Here is an 11,007-nt window from a genome sequence, read left to right on the forward strand (position 1 = left end):
TTATTATTATTATTATTATTATTATTATTATTATTATTATTATTATTAGTTGTGGTTATTATTGTTGATGGACTACTTGGTATTATTGGAGCCGTATTGTTTTTTTTCTCTCTCTCTCTCTCTCTCTCTCTCTTGCTGCTTCTATTTACAGTGGTAGTAGAAGAAGAAAAAGTAGTTCATGTGTTTTTATGAGATAAATCTTTTCTTAGTGTCTTCTTTCGTTTGGTTTCTACGGGACTTTTAATAGTGATAGTGACGGTTTACCTTGACACTAAATGTAATCATAGAAGAGAAGATATATATATATTGATGTAAAATTTCTATCTATCTTCCTTTACTGTTTTATAAAGCCTTGTAATCACTATAGACGTTTCTCTTCTTTTTTTTTTTTCTTTCTTCTTCTTTCATATAGATAGCGTGCTCTATACACCTATTATCTGGGATTCATTCTATTATTAGTCTTCAAGGAATTTATATATATATATATATTGATTCCAGAATTATTAGAAGAATCATTACTTATAATAATTATTTACTATTATTTGGTATTTATTTATTGTACACGATTAGTTTTTTGTATTAAATGACTAGTATATATAAAGTTGTACTGCTCGGTGAGGGACGTGTTGGAAAGACTTCTATTGTCTCTCGTTTTGTAGAGAACACCTTCGATCCCAATACACGGAGTACCACCCAGGCAGGTATGTATACTAGCGCCCGTGTACCCCTACTGGATACGACTAATAATAATAATAATAATAATAATAATAATAATAATAATAATAATAATAATAATAGTGGGATATCAACATCATCAACAACAACACCAACGGTATCTCTGCAAATATGGGATACAGCTGGACAGGAAAGATTTCATGCTTTAGGGCCTATTTATTACCGCAATGCCCATGGAGCTATGTTGGTGTATGACATCACAGATGCAGATACCCTGGAGAAGGTGCATATGTGGATAAGAGAACTACGGGCTGTGGTGGGAGATAATATTCAACTCGTGATTTGTGGAAATAAAGCCGATCGGGAAGAGGAACGGGATATCACGCAAGAGGAGGCTGAGGCATTTGCAAAGGAACACAACGCCCTACACTTCACCACAAGTGCAAAGACAGGAATGAATGTAATAGAGGCATTTAGAGCATTAGCCACCGCCATCGCCCAATCCACATCCACTAAGAAGATGATATTAACAACAACAACAACAACATCAACAACAGGAGTTTATGGTGGGAGTAGTGTAGATGCCTTAGCCAGACGACCACGAAGACGAGGAGGACATTTACGCATTGAAGAAGATAATGAAAATGAAAATGAAGAAGAAAAGAGAGAGGGAGAAGAAGGAGTATTAGAAGGTAAAGTGGTTAAAGGAGCGAGACGAACAAATCCATCTACAACCACTGGAAGAGAGTCTGTGGGTGTTCATACACTCTCAAAGGAAGATTACATGTATGATGATAAGAGACAACGAAATGGAAAAATACAACGCGGGGTGGTGGATTTACGTGCAGCCCCGAAAGGGAATGGAAGTAATAGTGAAGATAAAGAATCAGGTGGCTCTAGTGGGAGATATGGTTGCTGTGCCTAAAGTGGATTTATCAATATATATATATATATATATATAGTGTGTGTGTGTATGTGTGTTTATGTTTTTTTCTTTTCTTTTTTCTTCCATTCTTGTTGCTATTGTTATTTGCCATTATTTTATATTCATCCAATCCCTTTTATTTATTTATTTATTGGCAGGAGTCTGAGGGACTTCTCTTATTCACAGATCTCATATATGAACTCACTCACACTTTTTTTTTTTCTCTTTTCTTCTCTTCTCTGTTCTTTACGGCTAAACCCTATTGAGGAAGTCCCCTCTAAAAAAAAAAAAAAGAAAAAACAAACAAACAAAGAAAAAAGAAAGAAACAAAACAAACAGATCAAATAGGTGCTACAAAGGAAAGAAAAGAATCCGAAAAAAAAAAAATAATATATATATATTGTAGTAAATAAAGAAAAATTGTTTTTTTTCTCTTTTCTCTCTCTCTCACTAACCCACTTTACTTTCTCTCGCTCGCTTTACCCACCCCCTCTCTTCTCTCCCCTCACCCCACAGCGTACATCTCTCACGTGATTACGTGATTGCATACACACATACATACACTCCCATTGATACACAAACAATCTCTCTCTCTTTCTCTCTCTATTTATTTATTTTATTTATTTGTTTTTGTTTGTGTTCTTTTTTTTTTTGCATATACACACAAACAAAGAAATATAAATACAAACAAACGTATATAGGTGTTCACTTGTTGTTTTTGCGTTTTTCTCTTTGAAGAGCGTACACCATTTGGTAATTAAACGTGAAGGAGAGGAATACAGCAACAACAACAAGAAAAAAAAAAAAAAAAACAACAACAACGGGAATACGAAAAACAAAAAGAAAAAAAAAGGATATTAGCAGAAAGAAAAGTATCCTTTATTATTATTATTATTATTATTATTATTATTATTATTATTATTATTATTATTATTATTATTATCATTTCTTACTTTATCCGACTGGAGTCCTGCCGGGTGTTTTTCCTCTTTTGTATTTCTTCTTCCGTGTACTCTTGCTCTTTCACACAAACAACACTCATATTACCCCACAGCTATATATCTTTCACTGGGGCGTAGTAACAGAGGAAGAAAAGAAAAATAAAAGAAAAAAAGAAAAAAGGGCTGCGTTTTTATCATTCGGCGTTTTTACACCAGCAAAGTAAAAAAAAAGGAAAACAGAGCAGGCGTGAAATACAGTCGCAAAAAAAAAGAAAGAAAAAACAAAAATAAAAAATAAAAAAAAACAGAAAAAGAAAAAGGAAAGACGAAACTGTAAAGAAAATATAAATTAAGAAAAAAAAAAAGGGAAAAGAAAGACAGCAAAATCTTCAGAAGAAGGAAAAAAAAAGGGAAATTTAATTGTAGAAACAGGAAAAAAAGGTATATCAAACCTAAGGAGGAAAAGAAGGCCAATATTGCGTTAGTTGACCTAATCCCATCAAAGGAAAAAACAACAAAAAAAACAAAAAATAATAATAGAACGAAAGAAGCGAGAAAGAAAGAACAACAACAACAAAAATAAGAAGAAAAGAACAAAGGACGAAAACAGGCAGCCGAGAGAAAAGTGGGTGTGTACACAAGGATAGGTTATTCACACACACACACAAACACACACACAATCCAATAAGGAAGTAACAAAGAGAGAAGTATAAGATATATATATATATCTTTCTCTTAAAAAAGAAAACATAGTAATTCTATCTTCTTGGTATTTCGCAATGATGTATGAACATACCATCGACATTAGCAGCTCTCGTGGAGCTGCGGTTCGCTATTTAATAGCAGCAGCTACGAAGAGCACTTTGCAGACAACACTGCAGACGTTAGAGAAGATGGCCACCCAATCAGTGGAACTGCATCGTTACATCATCACTGCGGCGATCTCCGCCATGTGGAAATCCTCACAAAATGAAGAAAAATGTCTACTCGCCTCTAAACTCGTTACCGCGGCACTGGAGAAAAGTAACGCTCTTACAATTGTTGCGGCTGCAGTGGAGGAGTCTCCTACAACCATCACAAAGGAATCCCTCACATCCCTTATGACAACCGATTTAAAGCTTACACCTATGCAAAGATTACAGTTCGCTATGGCACTTTTTATTGGTAGTACAAAAGGGAAAGAGGCGGCATCACAATTTTTAAGCAGTTCTGGAGTTACACCATCCACACTTAAAAAGGAGGATAATGAAAGTTTATGGACATTCAGTATATTAGCTCGACAGGCGGGAAATCTAGAAGCCTTAGATACCCAACTCACAAGTCTCTGCAGTGGTAGTAACAGTGGAGGTAGTAATATCACACTCTTTCCACATGATGGAACTCCCGATACTCGTGTTAGTTTATCTAAAATCATTGGTGAACTTGGCACAGCATGTGTAGCCACACAAGCGGATTGTCGTGAACTTTTGAGTTTCTTTCCACATCCATTTACAGAGGCTGATGTGGCTGGTGTGCTTGGCTTCTTCGCTTCGCAAGGAAGTGCCCCATCGGATGTGAATACATACAATGCTCTTATGGCTGCTGTGGGGAAAGAACCAACTAAAGGACAACACAGCGCTACAATCTCTCCCATTCCATTACTGGAATTATTGCAAGAACGTAGTCAAACAAAAATGGACTGGGATACAATTCTACACATGCTGGATAAACCTGGAGAGGAGGCATTTAAACAAAAACACGTTTCTGTGGTATTTGATGCCTATTATAAATTTAAAGGTAGTGGATCCTCCAGCGCCTATCCACCACTCCCTATATTCTTAGGACGTTGGAGTAATGTTGGACGTCAACGCAGTGCACTGGAGTATATATTAAAACATCCAGAAAAGGTTTCACTGCAATCAATGCCTCGTGATCAAATGGCACCAGCGGAGTTATTAGAAGGCGGTGCTACTACTAGTAACGTCACTACTCCAACCTCCACAACAGCCGCAGCAGCAACAGCAGCTACAGGTAATACACGTTCTGTAGATGCGGAGTTGTGGCGATTCTTCCCTGTTGTGGAAGCGGCCATACATGTTGCCAGTCGAGATCGTACATTTGATGTGGAGACACTTCGTCCTGCGGCTCAGAAATATCCACTTTTATTCTTTTATATTCTTCTTTTTGGTACCTTTCCTGGTACGGTGAAGAACTTCAGTACGGCGAAACTCATCCTAAAAGAACGTTGGCTCTCACTGGACCGTGTGGCTGCGGTTGTACTGCCAGAGGCAGAACGCCGCAGTTGTTTAGATGCGGTGATTGCGGTATTATCGGAACTCACCATTGTAGACGCCAGTCGTACGATTGAAGTGATGGAAACGGTATTAAAATCAAAAAGTACCGTAAAAGCTTTTCTCGCTGGTGGTGGTAATCCGAGATTGGTAACGGCTATTGCTATGTGTATGGAGGAGTCTGTTGAACCAGGAGAAACATGGATCAGTAAGGCATTGGAGGGTAAATTACACTTCCGCGCAAATGCCGCAGAAAATCGCTTTGCCGTGGCCATGTCTATAGTGGAAGTGGCCGAACAATTACTGGATAAACAAAAGTATGTTCAAAATGCCACCACAGCTCTTAATACACTTTTAAATTCTTCACTAAAAGATGTCCTTCGAGATGTGGCAGAACAAGCACGTGTACTCTTGGCTTCATCAGATTCACTTTTCCCAGCAGATGTAGAGAATGATGCGACAGAGTTTTATAAGAGAATGTACGCTATTGGAGATCCATCTAATGCCGCCTCACTTGCACTTATTGAACAATTATTTAAAAGTAGTAAAACACGTGATAAACAACTTTATGCTTGTATTGTAAGTATCATGTTTGAGGAACGTGGGGCGATTGGATGTTATCCACATAAGGAACTTCAATTGTTTGCCTCCCTTTATGGTCAAATGATCGCACGGGAATTATTACCACATAATCAACAACAACGAGCATGGAGTTTACTTCTTCCTGTTATTGTAAAACCCACAGATCATATCATGGAAGAGTATGGAATCATCGCATTGGAACAGATTAAACCACGATTGGCAGATTGGCCTCAATACGGTAGAGCCTTACGTCATGTGAAGGATCTTGATATCAAAATTCCAGGTATTATGGCAGCTATTAATCGTGGAATTAAAGCGGAAGAGGCTTCAAGGCAAATGCAAAATAGACCACAACAGTCTGATAAACAATCTAAGAAAGATACAGATCCTCTTCTTGCGGATCCTGCAGTAGTTGCCGTCAGTACAGAAAGACGAGAAACGGCAGATCAACAAAAGGAACGTTCCGCTGCGGCGACATTACATCAACATGATATTGGTACGCTTCTCTCTAGCAAGAATATTACAGCTCCACCACGTGTTATTCAAGAACAAATTAACTTTCTTATTGGAAATACAGATATGCATAATATTGAAAATAATGCTCGTGAGTTAGCAAAACAATTGCGTCCTGAGTACTATGAGTACTTTGCAGAGTATCTCGTTGTAAAGCGAGCAGCTCTTGAACCTAACTATCATAATATTTATCTGGATCTCTTGGAGAAATTACAATCTAGACAATTGGAAAAGGCTATAAGAGCTGCAACCGTATCTTCTATTAAACGATTACTAAGTTCTGATAAAATTCGTGCAGACCCTGGAGAACGTAGTTTATTAAAAAATCTTGGATACTGGTTGGGATTACTTACACTTGCAAAGAATATTCCCATCACTATGCAAGAACTCAGTTTTAAGGATCTTCTCTTTATGGGTTTACGTGAAGGGAAACTTATGGCTGTAGTATCATGTGTTGCACGTGTACTTCATCATTGTATGTCTTCACGATTCTTTTGCCCACCAAATCCATGGACCATGCGATTATTATGTTTACTATGGGAAATGTATAATCTTAAACACCTACGGGTTACACTAAGATTTGAAGTTGAAGTTCTCTGTAAACACATGGATGTCTCATTAGCGGATATTGAACAATATTATATGTTACACCCAATTCACTCCTCTACACATGTGAGTATGTTGGATGTGTATAATGAGATCAATGTACACCAAAGTGGTGATTTCCGTGTGGATGAGAAGGAACATCAGGAGCCATCACAACTACAACATCAACAACAGCAACAACAACAACATCCACACCACCAACTTCATCAACAACAGCAACAACAACAACAACAGCAACAATTACATCAACAACAACAACTACAGCAATTACAGCAACAACAACAACAACAGCAACAACAACAACAACCACGTGTGACTCGTCAACTACAAGCTAGTGCAGAACCATTTAAACCAAAGGATCATATGGCAGTACCGAACGCCGCAATGGCAGGAGTTCCTCCTTCCATGATGAGACGTCCACCTATTCTTATTACCCCAGAAACGGTTCGAGTAGGTGAGGAGGATAAGATCTACTTTTCCAATCTTCCGTTATACAGGATGTCCCTTGCCCAGTTACTGAATAATGTTATCCAGGAAGCAAGTCCGGCTATTCATAGAGCCGCATTCATTGCCTCAGAAACATCATCCAGCATTGTAACGAAAGATTTCTTTTTTGATCCCGATCCAGCAGCCATGTTACGTGCTGGAGAATCTATGGCCCGTTCTTTAGCCGCTAATCTATGTACCATACTGGTTCGTGATTTCTTGGGACAACTAATAGATAAAGCCATTGGTCCACTCTGTGAAAGTGCTATTCCCGTGAATAGCCCGAATGCGGCTGAAAGACGTCATAAATTACGTGAAGCCATTCGAGGAAATAACTTTGATCTCTGCGTACGTGTGCAGGAGTATCAGGCAGCTGAAGAGGCGGTAAAGAAACTACGTGAGAGACTACTACCAGTTATTAAAAAGAAAATGGATGCTCTTAATAACCGTGAGATCCCAACTCTACCGGTGGAACAGCGGGATATGCAGGAATTTCTTCTTCAGATGGGTGATGTACTCCGTCCACCACGTTCACTCCCTGCCCTTCAACGGGTTGTATATGAAGAATTCAGTAATAATCTCCCAATAGTGGAATTACTGACAGCCCATTTACGAGCTATTGAGGATGCCACAGTACAACATTATTCTGCCGATAACTGTGTGGTACTCTCTCTCACAAGTCTTGAATTTACAGATGAATCTTATGGAGAGAGTCACAAAACAATACGTTCACGAGTAATTGATATTTCGGATATGATTACAAGTGAAACGGCTATTTATTGTGTGGGATATGTCTTACGTAGACTGTTTTTACTTGCCGATGCGATGAAACAAGTGAATTCCACAGGTGCAAAGGATGATCCTAATACGATTCGACACTCCAATGTATATAGTCTTCTGAATGAAGTCTATCTCTTTGTTCTGCAAACATGCCTTAAACATGGTGGAGAGCCTGTACGAGAGGAACTCACACAACTTTACTTGCAAGATGATGCCCGTTGGCGTTATTCGGCTCTCGCCACCAATCTATTACGTATTAAAGTATTAGATGTGGCAAAGTTTGATGAGGCTCTCTCCAAGGCCCTTCAAAATGTTAATACTAGACAACAAGTATCAGACTTTGGTGGAGAAATGATTAAAAGTACCATCATTCAGGAGAAATTACTTATTACCAAAGATCTGAAGGAAACACTGATGCAGTTGGAATCTATTGCCGCTACACAAGGTGCTCACAACGCCCGTCAACAACAACAACAACAACAACAGCAGCAATTACAGGCAAAACAGCAACAACAGCAGCAACAACAACACGCCCAACAACAACAACAACAACAAGGACATCATCATCATCATCCAGAGGGAACTGCAGGAGCAACAGCGACATCGTCTGGAACAAATGCTGCGGTAGCCAATACACACCAACCAATTATTATGAAAACGTATACACCACTTTCATCTCTGGTAGATGATCCACGTGTACGGAAATTGGTTATTCCATCTCAGTTACAATATGATCCAGAAGAGGTAGAAAAGGTACGACGTTTATTTGAGGAGTGGATGACAATAAATGGACGCAAAACACAAAGTACAAGCACAAACACAACAACATCATCTTCAACAACAGCAACAACAACAACAACAACAGATACATCTTCCTCAACTGCATCCACAACAGAGACGACCGCCCCAGCCAGCAGAAATCCTCCACAATATGAGTATATACTAACATTACGTAAACAAGGACAATTGGATAATCATCAACTTGGTACCTTCCTCACTCTTTCTATTCGATTTTGCGTGGAACACTATGCCACAAAGTCACTGGAATTGGAACGTGCTAATCAGGCAATGCTGAAGCATGCACTCACCGCTGAATGGAAACCAGGGAATGCCCCACCACACCGATATCCATATGATAGTGCTCTCTTTACAAAAGTGGATGCCTTTTCAGATTTGGCTACTGTATTACTTTATTACTGTTCATTAAAGAATGATGCCCGACAATTACTTTCATTACTACGACGAATTTTTGATGCTTTTCAACGTGCTCTTATTGATCATCATCAAAATGTGGTGTCTCAGTTACAACATCAAAATCAATCCACTGCGAAAGGAGATCTTCCCCCGGATACCGCCTTTGTACCAATGTTTCAACAACAACCATATGTTCGATTCTTCAGTAATCTCTTTACAACTTTGGTACGGGTAGATGCACCCAATCGTGAAACTACTGAACACATTACCCACGCCTTTGCAGAGTTATTGTATAGATTATCTCCTATGAAATACCCTGCCTTTGCCTTTGGATGGTTAGAACTTGTCAGTCACCGTGTCTTTTTAAATCGTTGTTTACGAAATACGGCCCAATGGCCCTATTATGTTGCACTATTGGTGGAAGGATTGGAATTTATTGAATACTTTACTCGTGATGGTACAATTCCAAAGAATATTTTGGTATTTTATAAGGCCTTTTTTAAGTTAATGCTTGTTCTCACACATGATTACTCACGTTTCCTTATTACCTACCATTATCAACTTTGTGATGCTATTCCTCCATATTGTGTTCAATTGTTGAATACTGTACTTTGCTCCTTCCCATCAGGTGTAAAATTGCCGGAATTCTACCTGCGTGTACCAGACGACAGCCCTGAGATGCGAAAACCACTCAGTACAGATGATCAAGAGAAATGCATTGCGGAAACTTTCCGTCAACATGGCTTTGATGGAAATCAACTCTCAGAGAAGATATTGGATGAACGTCCTATTGATGAAGCCTATATGCAGAGTGTTGTGGATAAATTACAATCGGTTTCACATTGGCGTTTGATGAATGCCATTGTGCTGCATGTTTGTATTGTATACCTGAACTCCACGGAACTTGTGGTAAAACCAGACTTTGTAAACTCTAATGCTATGCTCTTCTACTGCTATCTTGCTAGCGCCCTTGACCATCAACACCGTTATCACTTTATTTGTTCCTGCGCTAATCATCTGCGTTATCCCAATTGTCAGACCAACTTCTTTGTGAAGGTAATCTCGCAGCTCTTCCTCCCACATCCATCCATTCGCAATCCAGTCATTCGGCAGTGTATTCAGGAACAAATCACTCGAGTGGCGGTGGAGAAGACTCTCATCATTCAACCCCATCCATGGGGTGTACTCAGCACCTTTATGGAACTCATGCGGGCCCCAGAGTATGGATTCTGGGAGAAGAGCTTCATCAACAGCACGCCATTCCTAGAGAGTATGTTCCACAAACTGCGACGCTCTGTTGAGACCCGAAATGCACAACAACAACAGCAACAACACCAACAACAAGCAGCAGCAACAGCAGCAGTGAAGAAGCCTTAATTATCTTTTCAAGAGAAGATTTGGGAAAATACGAGGAGAAATCTAATAGTTTTTTTTTTTTTTTAAATCTTTTGTTCGTCTATTCTCTATGCTCACGGGAAAGGAGAATGTGAAGAAGGAAAAGAAACGGTAAAAGAATACGGATACTCAAATATATATATATATATATATATAAACAGAGAAAAATGAGATTTCTTTTACCTATTGGTATGGGAGAAACAATATTAAAACATTAGTTTTATAAATATATAAGAATGAAAAGGGGGCATATCAGCTCTTTGTGTGTCTGTGTAATGAGAGAGAGAGAGAGATAAAGAGAAGTAGATCATTGTGGGAATAAAAGTGTGGTTTGTACTTGAGATATATATATATATATATAATATAAAGCAAAAAGAAAAAAAAGGAAAAGAAAAACAAACAAACAATCAAAGAGAAATGAAAAAAAAAAAATTATGAAATATTTAAACAAAGGTACGAATTACAATAATCTTTAGGCAGATACATTGCCACTCCCTTCTCTCCAAATAAAATAAAAAAAAAATATATATATTAAAATGAGGAGAAAAAATAAATAAAGAGAAAGGAGATTCATATTAATGAATGAAGAATGCACATATACATGCACCTACCCAAATTGTTTGCGCGGCGGTAACCCCCC

At 38.4% G+C, this 11,007-nt stretch overlaps 2 protein-coding genes across 2 annotated transcripts; both read left to right on the plus strand.

The window, feature by feature from the left end:
* Positions 1-583: 583 nt before the first annotated feature.
* TM35_000122210 (small GTPase) lies at positions 584-1,600 on the plus strand (the record flags this gene model as incomplete). The annotated part of the gene is made up of 1 exon (XM_029025196.1): positions 584-1,600. One exon carries the CDS (start codon positions 584-586, stop codon positions 1,598-1,600), a length of 1,017 nt encoding a protein of 338 aa, XP_028883512.1.
* Positions 1,601-3,320: 1,720 nt separating this feature from the next.
* On the plus strand, positions 3,321-10,349 carry TM35_000122220 (putative regulator of transcription factor TFIID; the record flags this gene model as incomplete). Its single annotated transcript, XM_029025197.1, has 1 exon — positions 3,321-10,349. One exon carries the CDS (start codon positions 3,321-3,323, stop codon positions 10,347-10,349), a length of 7,029 nt encoding a protein of 2,342 aa, XP_028883513.1.
* Positions 10,350-11,007: the final 658 nt, after the last annotated feature.

This window comes from Trypanosoma theileri (genome assembly GCF_002087225.1).
Source record: "Trypanosoma theileri isolate Edinburgh chromosome Unknown TM35_Tth_12_V1, whole genome shotgun sequence".
Classification (NCBI taxonomy): domain Eukaryota; phylum Euglenozoa; class Kinetoplastea; order Trypanosomatida; family Trypanosomatidae; genus Trypanosoma; species Trypanosoma theileri.